At 35.5% G+C, this 21,227-nt stretch overlaps 1 protein-coding gene across 1 annotated transcript in view; it reads left to right on the plus strand.

Annotated features, from left to right (window-relative positions):
- SEC24B (SEC24 homolog B, COPII coat complex component) overlaps positions 1–21,227 on the plus strand; it is a 48,400-nt gene that overhangs the window by 14,077 nt on the left and 13,096 nt on the right. The window contains exons 4-16 of the mRNA XM_059817759.1: positions 4,467–4,571; positions 9,278–9,358; positions 11,042–11,223; positions 12,774–12,958; positions 14,123–14,225; positions 15,117–15,243; positions 15,885–15,994; positions 16,952–17,064; positions 18,570–18,688; positions 19,058–19,113; positions 19,420–19,626; positions 20,237–20,360; positions 20,996–21,154. Of these exons, the coding sequence (XP_059673742.1) occupies positions 4,467–4,571; positions 9,278–9,358; positions 11,042–11,223; positions 12,774–12,958; positions 14,123–14,225; positions 15,117–15,243; positions 15,885–15,994; positions 16,952–17,064; positions 18,570–18,688; positions 19,058–19,113; positions 19,420–19,626; positions 20,237–20,360; positions 20,996–21,154 (1,671 nt within the window). The remainder of the gene's footprint in view (positions 1–4,466; positions 4,572–9,277; positions 9,359–11,041; positions 11,224–12,773; positions 12,959–14,122; positions 14,226–15,116; positions 15,244–15,884; positions 15,995–16,951; positions 17,065–18,569; positions 18,689–19,057; positions 19,114–19,419; positions 19,627–20,236; positions 20,361–20,995; positions 21,155–21,227) is intronic.

The raw sequence follows: 21,227 nt of genomic DNA on the forward strand, positions 1-21,227 counted from the left end.
ATAACTTGTATGTCAGTCAGCTCTGTATATCTTACAGGCAAAATATAATTCTTCGTTGCTATAAAGTCCTCTGGACTACAAGTACAGTGTACCATTTTAAGGAAAATGATAAATCAATTTTTGGAACTGTGCTTGGTCCTTGCACAGTTTTACAGTTGATTTTGGTACTGGATGGAATTTGTACTGTAGATGTGCTTGCTAGAAAAAACTGTTGCTTCATCTTCCAAAGAGATCGCATAACCATGTTTCTAATGAGGAGAAGGATTTTAGCTGTTTAACTGTTTCTGCCTTGATGTGCAATATATATATATGTGTTCTTGCAGTGATTCCTGTGTAATGTGTGAACACTTGGTACATTAAATACAAATCACTGTGATTGCTGCTGAAGTCTTCACTAAATTCAAATACTTCCATATAAGTGAAGGTTAATGCATATGTAGCTGAATGAGCACACTTTAAAACCAATAACATACCTATGTCAGGAATATATAGATAAATCATCAGGAGTGTGCATTGTTCTAGTTGTATTTACATTAATATACTCAATCCATGTACATTTCGTATGTACACCTACACGTATGTTTCTATGTTTAGGTTATATTTTTATGAGCATCAGAAGACTTTAAACTCTTCTCATTTAGTTTCATTTGAGGAGTCTGAAATACATGATGTACCCTTGCAATACCTCTTTATCAACAGTCAAGTGTGATAACTTTATTTGTAGAGATTAACCTACGGAAAAAATAGGACATATCTACTGAATATTTGTCTGGGTTATTAGAATTCCAAGTGTGTTTCTCATGCAGAGATTAAACAGACTAATTTTTTTTCTTATTATGGAGTAGAGTTGTCTACATGAAAGCATTCTGGAAAACCAGTTTGAATTAATTTTTAAAGTGGACTTCATTGTTTTAAGCTCCTGTGTGGGCATTCCTGTACAGAATTAAAATATTCTAATTGTTTACTTGCCTTAGTTCTAACAGGACAAAAACTTAAAATGTATTAAAGCCTATTTAATCTTACGTAAATATCTGCACAAATTTAATGCAGATAAACTAATATACTTGAAAACGGCATCATAGAGATGAACTTTGATAATGTGTGTCCTGTCTGGATGTTATTTGTAGACTTCCTTAGGTTTTATGTTGATGAGAGGAGTTGATGAGTAAATGAAAATAACTCAAAGCAAGGAGTTTAAGAATGGAGAAGAGGAAGGTTCATATTGTAAGATCTACTATTTATAATATTAAAAACCTTAATGCTGTAGTAAATTAATTGAAAATATGAGTGTTATGGGTAAAGAGCTGGTTAAAGAACTTCAGAATATAGTTTGGTTTTGCATGTGGTTATTTCGTTTTCATTTTTGGTGGGGCCTCCATTATGAAACTTAAGCCACATAAAATGTACGCTTTACGTTTTAAAGTCTTTCATGGTATGGGTGATTGTACTTAAAACACCTAAATAGTTGGCTTATTTCATAGGCAAATGAGTTCTTATCCCAGTTTATCCTTTTGTGTCCTCCCACCTACATTTCTAGGTGTCTGCAAAATATAGTGGGATAAAGCCTTAGAGTGCAATGATATTCTATTACAGGTACACTGGTAGCAGGGATTAGAAATTTCCAGTCCAAGAAATTTGTGACAATTTAAATTACATGGTTGCATTTTAAGCCAGACCTATGAAGTAATCTCGCTCAAATAATGATTTCAAAATAAGCTTTTGCAGTTCTGAGAGTGGGCGATCTTAACATTATCAGCAACTCTGTAAAAGATAGTAAGCAGAACTGAGTTTTCACAACAGAAATCGTGATTAAGCACGTGGTAGCGTTGGAACTGCTGTCTTCAGCCACCCATTTCTGCCCTCAGTTGCTTTCTCCACTGTGCTGGCCCACTGGTGTCATTGCTGAGCAATGAACCTGAACTGGAGGCTTCCTCATCTGAGAATGACTTTTGAAACTAGGTTATTTTTCAGCCATATCAGTTCTCAGATTGATTTTGTGGCTGGACGGTTGTGCTAGCGCAGTGCAGGAGTATCCTAAAGGCAGAAATTTGAAGTACTGCTGGCAATGAAAATAAAAAATCTATGCAAACTCATAAGGCTGGTAGGAGTCAAACCAGCCCTGCCTCCAGAGGATTCATAGTGACATAGCTCATGATTACTAAACCTCTGTGTCACTACCGTGTTTTTAAATCTCTTTTTCTGTATTCTTTCTGAACACATTGTTCCTTTGTTCAAGGAATGTGTGAACGAGGCATTGTGGGACATGGTTTAATGGGCATGGTCGTGTTGGTTGATGGTTGGACTTGATGATCTTGCAGGTCTTTTCCAACTGTAGTGATTCTGTGACATGCATCCCTTAGGTGTGTGACCAGTGACTGGAGAAGGGGGAGTTTTAGCAGTAGAAGTTTATTTGTTTTCAAAAAAAACATTCCAAAGACTCCAAAGTAGCATTAGTAGAATGACTAATTCAGTCACCTTCTCTCATCTGCCCATGCTTGGAATTTTTACGTTGGCATGCCCTTTCCAGGTAGATTTACTTTCTTCTCTTGTCTGCGTACGTGGTATTTGTTAGAGGTCTGTCTCTGCACTCTCACACTGTGCCCATCTTCTTTTACTTTGGCTGTCTGTGTTACAGTGCATCTCTTCTTGTCATCCTGACTTTTTTCCGTTTTACTTGCATGTTATTTTAAGTTGGTTTTCCCCTTCACAGTAATGCAGTTGTTCTGTCTTATTCCTTGGTAGCATTCCCAGGCCTGAGAAAAGACATAGTCTCCTTGGCTGTAGTCTGGTTTTGCGCAGAGAATGGTTTTCTTGTATCCACCTTATCAAGTGCATGCAGTAGCCTTCATAAAAGATGGGACTATGAATTGTTTGAGTTACTCCTGTGGTTTAGCAGTATAAAGAAACTGAAGCATTGTACCTCCTCAGTTGCACTTGGGTTGATTTTTTTGCTTTCATCATTGTGACTACTTGTATTGTGGAGAAACTTGATTTATAATTGTAGGAGGATTAATGCACTAGATAAAGTGAAATAATATCAGTGTCTTCTTGCACTAGCCTCTGTGTGAAAGTTCAGCTTCTCAAGAATGCTGTGATATGGTTTTGCTTTGTTTTCTTTTTACTTCCACTGTTTGAATAGATACTCTTCACCTTGATTCTGTTGTTTTTTCTGAAGTGAAATTGAAGTGGTCGTCTTGGGTTCATTTGCTAACCCTTTTTTAAAAAGCCATGAAACTAACAGCATTTTTAGCCCATTGTTTAAATAAAATAAAGGTTGATACAGTTGATTTAAGTTGTGGATGGGGGGATTATTAATTACCATGGTGGTTTCAGATTATGCATAACATACAACACTTCTGTAGTGCTTTATAGTGTGAAAATAAAGAACACTACTCTAATGGTGCCATAGTGCTTCTACAGGGGAAAAAATCCCAAACTCTTACGAGTCTGAAAAGTTTTGAAAAATTTTGAAGAATTAGGATATTTTCTTGCTATAGCAATCCATTGGATTGCTAAGAGAGAAACAGTGTTCACTTGCATTTATTTAGGATGTCTCTGCCTGACTACAAGCATATTTAAAATCCTTGCTAGTCCTGCTTTGTGACAAGAGAAACTTCAGATTTCTTGGAGGTGCTGAAATTGCATCAATATTGAGTAATATAGGGAATTAATTATAAGCCATTGCTGCATACTTTATTCTGTTTTAAAATGGTGTATATATATGTGCTGCTTTTGTGTATTGTTCCCATATGTTTACAGTAGATATTGTAAAAAAACAACAAAAAACCCCACTACCAAATAACCTTATAGATTATGGTTTGGAGGTGACAGTGGTAAGTTGTTAAGTTGTCACCAGATCTTAAAAGTGGATAGTGTATTTAAGTGCTTAAATATTGATCTATGAATCTGTGTTGCTGAGGTATATGTTTGGACTCTGACATGTTGCAGCAGCAGTATATTTCATTAATTTCTGGCAGTGTTCAGAATTCCAATGTGAATTATTCCTGTCTTAAAAGGGGCAGGTGTGCCATGCAAAAGTTTAATGTTAGTGTTTTCGTAACACAATTTGAATTTATCTGGGAAGGAACTATTTATTTCTATATATTAACTTATGAAAGTATTCCAGTGGACAAACTGATACTAAATACATATGTAGAATGTGTGTGTTTAACTTCCTCATATATGGGCGTACACACACATAGATATATAAAAAATTTCCTGCTAATTTCCATGTGCTACTAATACTTTGCTAAACTAGTCCACTAAAAACTGCTTCTGCTGTACTGCTGATATAGTTCAGTATGAACTACAGTTCTGTAGTCTAGGGTTGTAGGTTTAACTTTTTGCATGTTGGGATTTTCTCTAGAACGGCTAATTTCTCTTGCTTTTAATGCAATGATTTGTGACTTCTGTTTCTCATCTTTCCTGTCTGTCTGACTCTTATGTTTGTGCTTTCCACTTCACAGGCATGCAGTATGGTGGATATGTTAATAATCAAGCTAGCTCTGCACCAGCTCCCTTGTCATCAAGTTCAGATGATGAGGAAGAGGATGAGGAGGATGAGGAAGCAGGTTGGCTTTAGCTTTACACCCATATCTTGTTCTCTTCCTACTGAAGTTTTGTTCCATATTTCCATCCCCTGAAACTTTTTTTTTCCTTTAAGACAAAACATCACTCTGATTCATCATGTATTGAGTTAACTAGAAATTTCCCAGCTGTTATTAGTATAGTAGACAAAAAGGAGTTCAGTAGTGGTCAGCAAATGGTCTATTTTTTGGTCATGTTAATATCAGATGTTTTATGTATCTAACAAAGTCTTATTCACAACTTGCAGAACTCCCGTATTTTTAATATTTTGATTTGCAGTAGGTTTTAACTCTTAAATGCAGGTGACTAGCTCTAGAACTTTGACTGATAGTTGCTTATGCTAAGCAACTAGATGCCATTTGTATCATTACATTAAACACTGTTTACCTTGTTTCCCATTTTACATATAGGGAACTCTTGTAATTAAGGTGGTAAAGTAAATACTGAAAGGTAGTAAGTGTGCTTTTTAAGAGAGTAAATTAATCTGCGCTGCTTTTTTTTCTCCTTCTAAGGTACGTCTCTATGGTCAGGCACATAAGTACAGTTTTAACCTGCTTGCTTTGTAGGGAACTCAGAAAGTTTACTCTTTTTTTAAGAAGCAGTTTGTCCTGATTGATTGAAATGTTACATTCTTGGTTGCAAGGATTCTGCCTGTATTTTGTAAGAATGGCATGGTTTTGTGAGTTTGTTTCCCACCACCTTAGTTTCCCAAATGGTAGCTTTTTTTCTTCTAACTTAAAAGTTTTTACAATCTATATAAGAGTGATAACAGCGTAAAAAGCTTTTTGAGATTAAACATTAGACCTTTACCCTTGTTGATAGATGGAAGTAATAGCACATACCTTGTGCTGATATACTACTCCCCTTTGTGCGTGCTGGCTTTGAGTATTAATTTGGGATAGCAAACTTTTGTAACTTTTTGTTTAAGCTTGTAATTCATATTGTAACTAGGCAGAAAAAATCAGTGCTGTGTAATTCTGAGTTCTATTAAAATAATTAAATCATAGAACTAGAGTACTGTGAAAATAGCTTTGTGCACTCTTAATGGTGTCATGATGAATGGAGCAAAACAATGATGGCATCCAGGTCTTAATTAAGAACAGTGTGATGTTATCAATTTGAATAATATTGATTCAACTGTTATGTTGAATTATTAGTAGAACATTAGAATAAAATAGTTGCTGCTGTTCTCTTTCCAAGGAGGAAGGCATTTTCAGCCGAGGATACTTGTCATTGTTCCAGACAGAGAAGGACAATATTGGGAGGGTGCAACAGTATCAGTATAAGTGATACTATTACCCCCATGCCTGGTGGAGCACAAGTATTAGGATCATTTGCATATCCTGTGTAATTCTTGCTATTTCAGATTATTCAGTTTCTTCACTTTCTTACACTCTGTGTGATTAACACGTTTGATCTTTCAACAGGCTTGAGTATTAGTCTTAAATCATGCATAGTAACTGTTGAATAACTCTTCTTTTTAAATCTAAGGATACTTCCTAATTTTAGATACCAGGTTTTTTTCTAATGCTATGATGAGTCTAATTAGACTTTACCAGCTAGAAAGCAATTCCGCTTTGGGATATAAAGTTGACTTTCGCTGTTGTGGTGCAGCTGCTGTTTGAACTCCACTTTCTAAAGAGTAGGCTAAAAGAGCCAGGAGGGCATTTTGGGCTTTTATGCAGGGCTACCTGCTGAATTATCTGCAGATAATTATCTTTGCCTAATCCCATGCCAAGGTTTCTGTTAAAGGATGCGACAGAATTTTTTTTATCAACCGCAACCTTTGTCTCCTTAATTTGTTCCCTAAACATACCAGAGGGAAAGTTTTCGTACTCCCAACCATCTTTCTCAAGTTCTGTACTTAGCTGAAGTCTGTAGCCTTTGAGCTATCCTTGTATTTAAATTTATCATATGCACCCAGGTTTAATGCATAGGCTACCTGATTAATAAGCATCCTGTTTTATGCCGTGTCACCGGGAGTTAATGTTAATTCTAAACAGATCCTGTAGACAGGTTTCTAGCTCAGGCTGTGCCAGTGGTTTTATGAAAAATAAGTGTTGGATTTGCTTGTGTTTGTGTAGCTTCTCAATTTTTTTTGTCACTCTTACCAGTTAGATCTCTAACTATGTTGCAGAAGAGTTCTTGGAAACTCTGAAAGCAAAAGTTCTATTGGTGAAATAATCACTGAAGTGTAAAAACATGTTATAAGTATTACTTTTGTCTAAGCAGTGTTTTGTAATATTTTTTTCTTAGTATGTTCTCTGGTCTGTTGCTTATTATGCTAAAGTAAACTTTGACAGCTGTTGTAGCTTGATTTAAGCATAGGAAAACTGTTACTTAATTTTGTGGAAGTTCTTGTGTTTTTTATTGATGGAGAATCTGTGAGATTTCATGACGCATGACCAGCTTAGAGTTTGAAGCTACTTTTGCTCTGCAAGAAAACTGTCCAACTCATTGGTTTTGAGTCAACTGTTTGTTTTCTGGTGCAGAGTAGAACAGGGCCCATCATAATTCTTGTAGGCATTGGGACTCTGACAGTTCTCAAGAACATGTTACAAAATTTCTAAGTTCTTTAGAAGCAAAGACCTCAAGTGAAAGGTCTTCAGTAAGTACATGGGATACTCAGTAATAGGATTCACTTTCTTATTTTAAGTTAGGCAGACCTTGTTTGTGTTTCAAAATATCTGAGATACTTTCTGACTAAAACTTTTCTGTATGTCAGAAACAATGCACAGATTTTTTTTTAGTAGAAGTACAACTCAGTTGCATTGTTTTCATTTACAGCACACTTTTAAAATATATTCTTTCATATATTTGTCAAATTGGTTTCTCTCGCCTTTTCCAGCAGAGCTTGGGAAGTATCTAATATTTCTTCTTTGCAACTCACTGGATCATTAATATCTTCCTGGTGAAAAGAGCAAACTCATTTTATATGGAATTATATTATAGACGGATATATGGAATTATATTATAGATGGATCTAATTTTATGAATGCAGTTTACTATGGGGAAAAACTCTGTAAAGAGTGACATAGTGGTTAAATCAGAAAGCTTGAACTAGTGTCTTACATGTTCACAACTGTGCTTATATCCTCGTATTTTTTTGAAAAGCAGAACTAACTTCTGGTCAGACAAGAAAAACGTCTTGAAAATGGTGATCTTGGCCTAATAAAAGTATATTTTGGCTTTTCTGTAGTAGGACTTGCCAAACCTTTAAAAACTGTGTTCCTGCACAGGGAACGAAATAATGAATCCTGTTTATTTCAGTTTCTAGAATAGAAAGAAAGATGAAATTTGGTAGGAGAAGAAATCTTGCAGTTATGTTCTTTTATAAACTTCAGAAAAACAAAGGGAAATTTACAGTGAAAATCTGAAAACTAATGTATGAGTTTCACAGTGTTAATGTATTGTTTAAAATAAAATCTATTGTTAGTGTTACGGTTTTTTGGAGTAGTTTTTCTGTTTCTTAGCTGAATGCTTTAAAGGCAAAATGCTCAAAAAATAATCTATACAGTCATGATGTTGCCAGGGTATTAATGTGTCCCACATTTCAGTGATGTTATGTTTCCATATGCAGGAGTCTCTTTACTTGGGAATCTCAATTGAAGGGGGGTCAGATCTCAAACGTTCCACCATTGAAGTTCTCCCTTGAAATAGATGCAGCTTCACAATAGGGATGTGTGGTCACGGTTGATCCTTCTGAGCAGAACAGTATCAGTGAATCTCTTTTGAGTCTATTCTGCCACAAGAGTTATATATTTGTCTCTTTTGATTTCTTAAATACACTTTTTCTTTTCTGTCGCACTTTGTGGCTTAGGATGTTTTAAGGAGCAGATACATTTAACCTCCTTGGCCCTTTTTCTTTGGAAATGTATGTAAAAAGGCACTGGAAGAAATATTTTAAAATATTTTTTTATTTGCAATGTTTTACAGTAAGATATTCAAGATATATACATAGGGTGAACTAAAAATTAAGCATTAGTAGTCTCTTCAGTACTAACAACTATGTATATGTCCCTGTGCTTTTTTACTTTTGGCTCCTTAACTTTTGTTACTTACTTTTACATAGTTACTTTTGGCTGTACTGAAAGTAACTGTTTATTCTGACTGAAGCTGAGATCTCTTGTGACTGTTCAATGGAAAATAGAAGCTTTACATAGAAAACAAAACAAGCTTTGAATCACAACAGCAGGGAAAGGAGGAAAGAATTAAATACTTGCCAGTTTTGCTTGAAGGTGGGGATGGTGCATAATCACTCTGAAGTCAATGGGAGGTTTCTGTTGTTTGCAGTCCTGAAGGAAATCACAATAGAAACTATTTTAAGTGTTGTACATTGCTTCACTTGAGGTAGTGTAGAAAGAACTTTCAGTTTAATAGAAAAATATTTTCTTTATTTCAGGAAACAACTTTTTTCATTGTTTTTGTCCTTTTCCCATTGATCTCTCTCTTGCTGTTTGTTAGGCATGTGCTTGTTTGTTTTTTAATATCATGTTGATTGTTTATCTCTTCCTCCCCCTCCTCTTTGCAGTAGTAATAGCTTTCAAGTCTTAGGGCTGAAGTGGTCTTTTTTCCCAGGATCTTTCTGACAGTTTCTTACCAAAGGTTTTAGAAAAAATTCTCAGTCTCCTATTTCTCAAAAATTTGCCATTTCTGAAGCACCTAACTTTAAATTATTTTTGTCCCCCAGCAATTGATAGTTCCTCTACTACAAGCAGTGCCTCGCCAGTTTTGAACAATTACGATGCCCTGGAAGGAGGTGGCTATGCAGGTAAGCAGTTTATCGCATGTTAATTCTGAATTCTTTGTTTAAAGACTTACATGTTTACTGTTTATGATTTTTTTTTTCCTGTTTGTGGTGGTGTTTATTGTTAATTAACAAGTAGGTGAAAGGAAATGCCTCTGAAAGGAGTGGGGGAAATCATCAGAGAGAACATACCTTGCTTTTTTTAATCACTTTTCAGTTTTAACACTAAAGTTGGGGTAACCATTTAATAAAACTTCCCTGTATCATAGGTCATACTTTCCATTGTAATATTGAGGGTAGTGCTGAAAGTATGCTCCGTGTGAAAGCAGGCATCTTTCTCTAGGCTATACTGTATGCCTGATTGTGTTGACATCAGTAGCTGATAACAGTTGACACGCCACTGAAGTTTTGAGAGTCCAACAATATCAGTTTGCAGAGATGTTTGGATCAGGTTATTTTCTTCTATTTTTCTTCATTTAAAGAAAATGACTGCTATTTTGCTTATTCTTATCTCTAAAAATCAGGAGTGTCAGGTTTGTTCTAAACGAGCCTGCTAGCAGACTACCTCAGTCTTGAAATCTGTAGAGCTGTCGTATTGAGAACAGGTGGAAAAGATGCTGTTCAATGTAGGTATGTTAGCCAATATTTTAAGTGAGAATTGGATTAATTTGGGGGGCCTCTGGCTCTTTTGCATTGCTCTGGCCTCTGAGAATGTCATGCTAGTTTGCTTAGTTTTAATGGGTTCAAGTGTAAAGTGAAATCTCTGTCAAGTGAAAAGCTGATATTACGTCGGGTCTAGTTCATGCAGTAAGGGTAGCAGAGGCATAGCTGCAGGATTATGAATTCTAATTTCTCAGCTAATGACTAACCATTTTGGTTTGGCTCAAGGCATATTCTAAAAATAACTTGTTCCTTTTCTTTTCCTTAAAGAGTAACAGGATCAACTTTAAATTTCTTTAATCTGTTGATACTTTTTTTTCTTTTCTCCCAGCATAGTAGTTTCTTGCCAGTTGGTTTCTTGAGTGGTTGGTTTCTTTGCCTACCACTTTTCCTGGTGGATTAAATTCTTAAATTCTTCTGAAACTTAGCTCACATATGTAGACATTTCTAAAGAGTAGTTTCATCTCTTTACAACTGTTAAGTTTTCTATCAATTTAGGTCTATGTATTACTTTCAATTGGCCTTTGAAAATAGCAGGACCAAACTGCTGCAGGGATATACAGGAAGGACTTGCATTACTTCAAGAAAAGCTCTGTGTCTACATTTAGAGAATAGTTCTGTTGCCTTAGCCTTATGTTTTAAAAGTACTTATAAGTGGTAGAGGAGAGACTAAGCATGAATGGTTTCTTTGCGGTTTAGATCAAGTGCAGGTCTTGGAATAAAATGTGGTTCTAAGGGGGTTTTATTTCTTGTTTTGTTCAGTTGAAATACTTTAAGAAAAAAATTCTTTTTTTTCTAAAATAGTATTTTGTTAGTAGTTATACAAGTCTATGGTCATCTTCCCACGTATACCCCCTTTATCAGCATAATTGCAGTAATCTGCCTTGCTTATTTATTTGGTTGGTGCAGATAAACAACTTGATGGATAATGCAGAAACTTATACATGGAAGAAGTGTTGTTTGTTAAGCATTTAGGAGTTTACATTTAAACTAAGAAAGAAATAGTAAGTATATTCAATACCCATGGGATTTCTTTTGTCCTTCCAGAGACACGTTCTGTGACCAGCAGCCCAGTTCCTGCTCCATCAGTCCCCCAAACATCAAAAGCTTCTAAGCCCTTTGGTTATGGATATCCAGCCCTGCAACCTGGCTACCAAAATGCAGCGCCACCTACTCCTGTGCAGCCCAGTAATCCAGGACACCATCCTGGGTTTCAGCACTATCCACAGGTTTGTATTTTTAATTTAAAAATTAATTCATGAAGTAACTTCATGGGAAAAGTCTTTTCTGCGTGATATATTTTTTTACATATTTTTGTATTTTATAATTTCTGAGCCAATAAATGTTAAATATAATACTCATGTCATAGCTCTGGATCTTAACTTCTGATTAGGCGGCTTTTGAATTAAAATTTTAAGTGTATCTCCAAATAGTTAGGCTTAAGTTTGCTTCACCAGGTGTTAGCAGCATCCACAGTTTCAAGGGGTGGTGTTTCTATGAGCGCTACTTTATTGACAGGAACCCATAAAGAAGCATAATGTGAAGTACTTCATCAGCAAATATATGTTTGATCAGAGCACTGGTATAGGCTGTGGTCTCAAGCATTAAATCACCTTATGAGCAAGGCATGGTGTAGGATCCAGATGAAGAGCTCTGTAGAGCCTGTGCTGGGTGTGTGGTGGAGCAGCCTGCCTGCATCTACACCAAACGCCCAAGAAGTTGCATACAATCATCTGGCTCCCGTTGCGCATGTGAGTCGCCCAAGAGCAGTGAAATCTGAAGAAGAGGCAGACGCTGAGGCAAAATACTTCTCTGCACTGCCTCAGTATTTGTGTATGTGTGAAGGAGTGTAGAAACAAAACCTACTGATCTACAAATCCTGCTCTCTGCAATAAGGCCCAGCTGGCAAATGTAGTGAAGCTGCTGTTGTAGGTGATCAAAATTCCTTACTGATCTGAGTGTAGTACCATAAGTTAGCATGTAATATCCAGGAATTATTTCATTGTTATGGAGGTAATGTAAAATGTGACCTGGAGGAAATGCTTGATTTTTTTTTTATTAGTTTTTTTTAAGTTGAAAGAATTAGCTTCATCTTCACTATAATGCGAGATGGAGTTAGGCTGTTTTCAGTAGACAGTAAAAGGACAAAACCCAACAATTACAAGTTGCAGCAAGTGAAATTCCAATTGGACATATAAGCAGAAAATTCTTCAGAATGGGAGTGGGGAAGCACTATAACAAATTGTGCTGTGAAATCGTCAGTCCTTAGATATTTTCAAAACTCAGCTGGACAAGGCTGTGAGCAGCCTGATCTAACTTTGAAGTTATCCTTGCTTGAGCAGGGGATTGGACCTTCCAACCTAACCTTTTCTCCTCTTGTATCGTGTTTTGGTTTAAATAAAAAATAAATATATAAAAACAGTTTCTGTAACTTGAAAAAGTTACATTGTAACATCTTTGAAGAGGGAAAAAAATTTTCAGCCTTTCTAGTAACTTGTTTTCTTATGCCTGGAAAGCTTGTGTGACTTCCAATGTTGATTTGTACCATGAATTTGAATTTTGCCCAATGATACATATTTGGAAGGTATGTCACATTTGTCTTAGCATTTTTAAATTTCTACCATACAACCTCTTTTCTTCTTTGTTTGGGTTTGTTACTAACTATTGCTGTATCTTTTTTAATAAACGTCTGGAAGAATTGGGATTACAAGAAGATTTAAGGTTGTTATTTAAACATGATTGCGTGCTTACCCATTTGCAATGTTCTTACTTTTTTCAGCAATATCCAGGTGTGAACCAGCTGTCCTCTTCCTTAGGAGGGTTAAGTCTACAGCATTCTCAGCAGCCAGAAAGCTTGAGACCAGTAAACCTTACACAAGATAGAAATATTTTGCCTGTATCTACAGTTCCAGCACCTGTGCCTAACTTGAATTCTGATCTTAGGAAATTAAACTGCAGTCCAGAGTAAGTGCAATGTGTCTAGAACAGCATCTTGCATTTTTCAGTGACTAATAATTATTTAAAGTGTCAAAAAAAGTCTAAGCTGACTCCTGCCTTTAAATCTTTGTGATGAACTAGTATAACCCTTTTCACCTGAAAATTAAGTCTATTGTCTGCATCCTTACACAAATGTTGACACTGTCCTGCCATCAGAATAGATTATACGTAGTGTGAGTGTAGCTCACTTATTAAAACATTAAGAAACCTGCTTAATCTTTACCTTCTTTTATCCATCTAAAAAAAAAATCTATTAATAAACACCTTAATGTTATGCAGTACATTTCATAGAATATTTTTGTAATATTGCATAGGATTTTTTTCCAGAAAAATTATGATGGTCATGCCTAAATACACTGAATAAACTGTGAGTATATTTTACTGTGGTAATCCTGCAATCATGATGTATTCTTTCATCTCTAATTAACATTAAGTAGTGTTATCTACTATCCCAAGCCAAGTGCAGCTAGGTACAGTGGAAATTGCTCTCCCCCAAAGATCTTAATTCTAATTCCAAAATACATTTTATTCAATGCTCCAAATTAACTTCGCTCGTGACAATGCATGGTCCCACCAGAAAACACAAATCAGAAAACTGAGGGTCTCAAAATCATTCTTAGGTGTGGAACACTTTGGACAGCACTATTCGTGCATTGGGGTTTTTCAGTGCCCTTTATTTAGCTTTAAGTACATCCTCCACTTCACATACATAAAAGAAAAGATTTTGACTCTCTCAGTATTTGAGATCTTTTTCTACTGTTTTCTTATATATTATTATATTATTTGCTGTGAACTAGTAAATACTGTGTTCCTTCACCCAAAAAATCTTTATAATGAATAAAAAAAAATAGCATTTTACATTGAGTGTTGTACTTGAAACAGTTTTATCTCTTTATTGCAAGTTTGTTTTGGTATACTTGCATTGCTGAACTACTAAACTGGGGAGTGGGGGAGTGTTTGTTTATTTCTTTAGAAGGCTTTTTTAATCTCTTTGATGCATTGATTTTGTTGATTAAATCAGCTTTGTAAAACAAGATTTCCTAAATCTCAAAATTCCTTAAAATCTGGTGTTAACACACAATGTTTTAACATCTTTTAAAATTTCAGCATAAGGTTTTTATTTCCTTTCAGCTCATTTCGATGTACATTGACAAATATTCCACAGACACAGGCTTTGTTAAATAAAGCTAAGCTTCCTTTGGGTTTGTTGCTACATCCCTTCAGAGATCTAACGGTAAAGTAGCTTACTTTTTTTTCTAGTATATGTGTTTAATATACGCATCTGTCCTGTTTTCATTCAAACAATAAAATACAATGAACTATAAGTTCTGAATTTAACAGAAGTAGCAGAAAATTGTTTGGGACTTAAAGAAGAGGAGGGAGAAAAGCCTTGAAATAGCTACTTTGTTAAAATCCATAAGGGAAAAGCTTTGGACAAGTCTGTCAAATTTTTTTCCTTATTCTTGGAAATCTTTGCTTGCCTGTGGTTCTCTGAAGCTCTGAATTACTACTCTGTGTGTTGGGCTCAATGGTCAGATACCTCTTGAAGGTGTTTACAGTGCCCTGTTCAAGAGAGGTGCTCATGTTGAATGTATTGCTGGCATGATAAATGCTGTCACTAGAAGGTAAGCACAATGAAAGATTGAAGCTGTGCTCATAACCGTTGAGCATCTCCTCTCCATCTAACTTATTTGTAGTTACATAAAAAGGTGAATAACTGTCTGGTATGACTTCTTTCCATATAATGTGTGTTCTTTGTGTAAGCTTTGCTGTCTGTCATGTTTAGTCACCCAAAGTTGTCCTATCTTTCATAATTCCTCTTACCATAGTAGCTGTGTTATTGTAACTGTGTAATTTAACGTAATTTCATTAAAAATCTAATTACATCTTTGATTTTTGGGATTGGATTAAGACAATAATTAAATGTTATTTCTTCTGATTTTAAAGGGGAGGATATTTTTAATAGGCATCATAATTACTCTGTATGAAAATGAGATAAAAAGATAAGAGGAAAGATGATAGAACATCTAGTCTTACGAAGCTTTTATACACTGTACTGCACAGTAATGTTTTCCATATGATGTATTACAAACCTTTGTTACAGCTTTCCATTGTTTTGTTTTAGCAATTACCGGTGATAACATCAAGCACAATAGTGAGATGCAGATCCTGTAGGACATATATCAACCCTTTTGTTTCTTTCATTGATCAAAGGAGGTGGAAATGCAATCTGTGTTATAGAGTTAATGATGGTAAGTTTTTGTAGCCGGAGATGCTTGCATTTATCGAATCTCTTTCAAGTATTTGCATCACATTAGTCCATGGGATACTTTAGACTAAAATGTAGATTAAAGTGATGGTGTTCTTAAGATGTTTTTTTAAAATGTCTGGATCATAAGTCAGATGTGCTGTGCATCTCCTGAAGCAAAAGGTTGTTTTGCAATTTTCTGAGAGACGAAGAAAATGTAATCATATTACCCTGATTACTTGTATAATGAAATCAACTTACTCCATTGACTGCTGTTGGAATATGCAAATGGAAACATGATGACAGCTAATACTGTCTGCAATCCAGGGCAGAGGTTATGAGAAACAATACAGATTGAAGCTTGTTGTTGTGAAACGTGCTATTTGCATTGGTGTTTTAAAGTTGGGGATATATTGCTGTTTAAAGTAAACCTTCTTTTGTTTCCAGTTATTTAACTTTGTTGCTTGGGATACTTGAAGTGTTCCTTCATTTTATGTATCCTTACTGTGAATTTTTTTTTCTGTTGTTAGTGATAATTGAAATATGGCTGCATTAATTTGCTTGTAGCTGCCATAATGGTTTTTATTTGCTGACAAATATATAAACTTCTTTGTGCAGAAAAAAAAAATATTTTTTTTTTAATAGTTCCTGAAGAATTTATGTATAATCCTTTGACGCGATCTTACGGAGAGCCTCACAAACGGCCGGAGGTCCAAAATTCTACAGTGGAATTCATTGCTTCCTCGGACTATATGGTAAAAAAAGCTTTCATGGTAACTTCAACAACAATTGCATGTTAATATAAAGGCATTTGAAATTAACGTTGCATATTGCTCCAGTGTTGTGTATTAATTTTCCTGTGAAGGTTCTCTTAACACCAAGGAACAGTTAAAATTTCTATTTCTTTTGAGTTTTGACAAATGTAGGTACTCAGAGGCTCGTCAGTTAAGGGTGATTGCAATGTGTGTAGTTGTCCAGCATAGTTTAATGTGGCATAGTCTGGTTTGAGTCTGATGCAGTGTGGCTTCTGGGTTTCCCCCTCATTTTGAAGAGGTTTTGAAAGACCAGTCATGGAATAATGAGAGAATTAAGTTGGGTTCAAATTTTTAGTTAGAATAATTTCTGTCACAGTTACTAACTAGGAGTCAGCCTACAATTGCTGTGATAGTAGTCTTGTCTCCAAGAAAGATAAATGAGGCCTGAGAAAAGGCCCTGTTCATAACAAACTTACTAACAGCAAAAATAAATTGTTGTCTTGTCTTTTGAATTGAAACACTGTGGCCAAGACACTTGGCAATGAGTAAATACAGCTTGTTATATGGTTGGGAGAAGGATGTAGGTAGAATATTTTAACCCCGTTTAATGGATCACATTGTCCACATACTGAAGCACAGTGGTGTTTTGAAGAGTGAATTCCATACCTGGCATCAGACAGTCGTGTTTGAGTTGACTGTTGAAAGGAGAGACTGAAATACCCAACTTCTCTTCTGAAGCATAACATTGTGTGCTTACTACAAATGGGAATTATTAACCAGTGGGAATTGTGTTTAAGTCTATCCGCATGACTCTTAGTAAACCAGTTTTATTTCATTGCATAATGTATACCTTGCATTTTTCTAAGTATTCCCTTTTCCCACTCCCCTTTCTAACGACTAATAATTTTTAACACTTCCTTAAATATTATTTTTAAACTTTTTTTTTTTACTTTGTAGCTTCGTCCTCCTCAGCCTGCGGTATATTTATTTGTTTTAGATGTGTCTCACAATGCAGTGGAGGCTGGATATTTGACAATAGTCTGCCAGTCATTGCTGGAAAACCTAGACAAGTAAGAATATAAATAACCTTTTCAAATTGGCTAATGTGTTATTATGAACAATACTAACCTACAGTTTTGGAGAAAACTTGTGTATAGTGTTTAAACATTCTTTCCCTAAAGGACAGAAGTTTTGAAATGTAACTTACATGTCTTAAAAAAAACCCCAAAAAACACCAAAACAAAGAAACCAAAAAAAAAACCCCAAACCACCAACCAAGGAAAAAAAAAACAACCCACAACAAAAAAGCTGTTGAAGCAATTTACATGATGCAAGCTGTCTTCCCTGTGTGTGGTTAAAGGTGGATCTGCAAATAATTTACTTGTTTATCTCCAAAGAATATTTAGCTGTGACTTCCAACAACATGTGGACTGTACAAACATCTATAAAGCACGCTTCCCCCCTGCCAAGAGCAACAAAAGTATCTAGATCGCAGAGGCTGAATTGGCTGGTTCTTACGCTGAAACGGCTGAGGTGCTGCGTGCTGGAATGTTGTAACCACTAGTGTGAGAGTGTCTAGGTGAATTGTGTTGTCAGTTCGGTTTTTTAGATCACAGTTACCTAGATCTACCGGTGCCGCTTTCTATAAGTTCTCATTTTTGCACTGTGCAATTGTGGTGGTGCTTTTTGAGGGAGGGTTGATAAACTTCACTATGTTCATGTCCTTTGAAAACTAACTTGCATCCTGTGGAGGCCTCACTCTGTAAACTGTTTTCTACAAGGTTTTCTTAAGCAACTTAATTCTAATTTCTGATAAAGACACCAACATGTATGATAAAATTCTCCACTTGTATTTATTAGTTTAGTCTTTCTTCAGATCTTTACAGGTATTCTCAGAAACATCCTAAATTATTTTAGGAAAATTCATAAAATCCCATGCAAAGTCTATAGCAAAATCAGTATGTCCAGTTAATTTATATACCCAGGTGGTAAAAACAATATTTGCCTCTTTTGCTTCTGTTCACCATCATGATTTTCAGCACTTGCTGATGTTTTATATTTTATTTGAGAAAGCCTGTTTAGTTTTTCTTTTTTTATTTTTAATGCCATACATAAGAGCATGGTACACATGAGAAATAAGTGTGTTGCATTGTAGAGACATTGGACTTTGGTTTAGAGTTGTAAGTACTCTATAACTACATTAGTAAATGGGTTTTCTGAATTATGAAAGAGCAGAATGCACTATTTTCTGTTGAAGAACTGAGAAGACTACCATCTTTGTGTCAGTGTAATGTTTAAATGAACCAGCTAAGTTCTCTTGGAACTAAACATCACTGTATTAGTGAGTGCTTATCTGTAACACTTAGTCTTGTAAACTGTATCATTATCCCAGCTCTTCAGAAAATACTGAAGAAAAATTACTTTTAATCATGTTTCAGATCTTTCTTTTGTTCTCTCTTCACCCCTGTATACATGAGCTGAGTTTCTGCTAACATCAGCAGGAGCTCTGTGTGTGTATGTGTCTTGAGAGAGAAATTTAGGGCTTAATAGATGTTTTTTTTTTTTAATGCTTCAGGCTGCCTGGAGACTCGAGAACAAGAATAGGGTTCATAACGTTTGACAGCACTGTTCAGTTTTACAACTTGCAAGAAGGTTTGTCTCAACCTCAGATGCTGATTGTCTCAGATATTGATGGTAAGTCAAAAGAAAACGGAAACTAAATTTTTGAGAAGCTACTTTTTCCCCCCCACCTCAGAAGAAAGATTAGAATCTCTCAAATATTCTGGTATTAGGTCAATTTTATTGAATCTATAGGGAATATATTTTTTTAAAATAATCTTACACTAACTACAGAGTACGTGGTATTTAAAAAATGAAATTGAAATGTTAATTTTGCTTTAAATAAAACAGGCTTGGTATAGACTGTCTTATTCTGTCTAATATATGTATCAGAAAAGTAGATTGTATTTCATGGTATGCATAGCAGTGGGCAGTGAAATGCTTTGTTCTATTTTTATGTTATTTTTTTCTTTAATAAAATGCTTTTTTCTGTTCTCCCTACAGATATTTTCCTACCTACTCCAGATAGTTTACTTGTAAATCTCCATGAGAGCAAAGAGGTACGATTGCTCAAAATATATCATTACATTTAAAGAGTTAACTATTCAAAATAGAGGTTCCTTTTAAACTTTGAATTCAAGCCTGTCTTCATAATGCGTAATTCCAATGTGACGTTGTAATTAAAAAAGTATTACATGTTGGTTGGTTGATGCATCATAGTTTTTAAAATTATGACTTTGTTTTCCCTAGTCTGTTGAAACTAAGCTGAAATATTTGGTACTGGTTGTTCATCACTTCAGTTATGGCAATACAGCTTTTTAGAAATAGCAGAAAATCTCATCACCACCTTTCAATCTGTTCTGCAGCTGATAAAAGATCTGTTGAATGCGTTACCAAATATGTTCACCAATACAAGAGAAACACACAGTGCGTTGGGCCCTGCTCTTCAGGCTGCGTTTAAACTGATGTCTCCAACGGGTGGTCGGATATCTGTGTTTCAAACTCAGTTACCATCTTTGGGAGCAGGGCTTTTGCATTCCAGAGAGGATCCCAATCAAAGGTCAAGCACAAAGGTACAAAAACTTCCTTTAATATTCATCTCAGGAGACTAGGGACTGGCTGTTTTTCTGACTTGTGTAGTTCTGCAGATCATCTCTTGTTTATAGCAATTCACTAAATTTGAATTATTCAATGTCTATGTTTGTGCATTTAAGATCACTAATTAATACATGTATGCGTGGTATTACTTGTTTCAAAGTGCATGAGCTGTCTTTTGGGCCTTTGGTCCATAGCTTTTCTTGGCAAGCAAAAGAAGCTGCAAATATTTTTGACTCAGTTGATACCAACGTGGGTTTTGAACCAAAGCGTGGGTGTATTAAATTGTAGATCTACAACATGATTTCTTACTGTTTTTATGGCCTTGTAGTTTACAGTATGCAGTAAGTGTTACATAGTTAAATGAATGTTTATTTGTATGAGAACGTAAACTTCCTTGAAAGTAGGATCATAACTGCTAGTAAATACAAACTAAAAGAATATGGAGCAGGTGGAAATGCCTAGATATTATTGCTTAAAGGAAACTTCCTTATGATACTTTGCTACTGAATAATCTCTGTTGTTCCATGAAGTCTTAAGAGAACACAGTCATTGTCTTAACTTTTCTGTATAATTTATTTACCAAAGGTGGTCCAGCATCTTGGTCCAGCAACGGACTTTTATAAGAAGTTGGCACTGGACTGCTCAGGCCAGCAGACTGCTGTGGATTTGTTTCTCTTAAGTTCTCAATATTCTGATCTAGCGTCTCTTGGTAAGGAGTGCCTAATGTATGCATTCACTTTCCACACTGCTGTCTGTCTTTGGAAGCAGAGGCTACTTCAGGAATCCTCAAATCATGTAAATCTTTTTGCACCTTTGTAAATGCACCTGGTGCTGCAAAGGAATTGACTTTGAAGTTGATAGCAGTGAAGAACAGGAGTATTGGGTTGGTGGTATCGGACAATTTATTCTGGGATTTCACAGTTTTAAACTAGAAGATACTCTCCTGCTCAAGAACAGGAAACAACCAGATGGCAAGGAATGAGTAAAGTTTAATCATTGGGGTAGAACAGAGTTCTCATCTTTCAGATTAAACCAAGATTTGGCTCTGGGCACACACCTAATTTTGCCTCTACATCATTAAATATTTCTGCATGCACTCCTGTCTTAGCTGCCAAAGGTAGCATACTTATTGAAGTAAGTGTATAATTAGATAATTGTGTATTGGGGTGACTCAGCACTGTCTTCAGTGGCCTGAATCTGCACTAGTTCTCGTTATCTTACAGGTGTGGGTCATAGCAAGAAAAAGATGAACATACATGTAATTTGCAGAAGGTTGGACACAATTTTTGTGTCCTGACTTTGTTACAGTTTTACCTCTTAACCATATCTTTTCCTCTTTCACAGCCTGCATGTCCAAGTATTCTGCTGGATGCATCTATTATTATCCGTCTTTCCATCGTAGCCATAATCCTGCTCAGGCTGAAAAGTTGCAAAAAGACCTTAAAAGATACCTTACAAGAAAGATTGGATTTGAAGCAGTTATGCGTATAAGATGTACAAAAGGTACGTTTTAAACACTGATTTGTATGGAAAAGTTGGTGTAAGCATGTTAACTATAATTTTGAATGTGCTTAGT

Source organism: Gavia stellata, chromosome 5 (genome assembly GCF_030936135.1).
Source record: "Gavia stellata isolate bGavSte3 chromosome 5, bGavSte3.hap2, whole genome shotgun sequence".
Taxonomy (NCBI): Eukaryota; Metazoa; Chordata; class Aves; order Gaviiformes; family Gaviidae; genus Gavia; species Gavia stellata.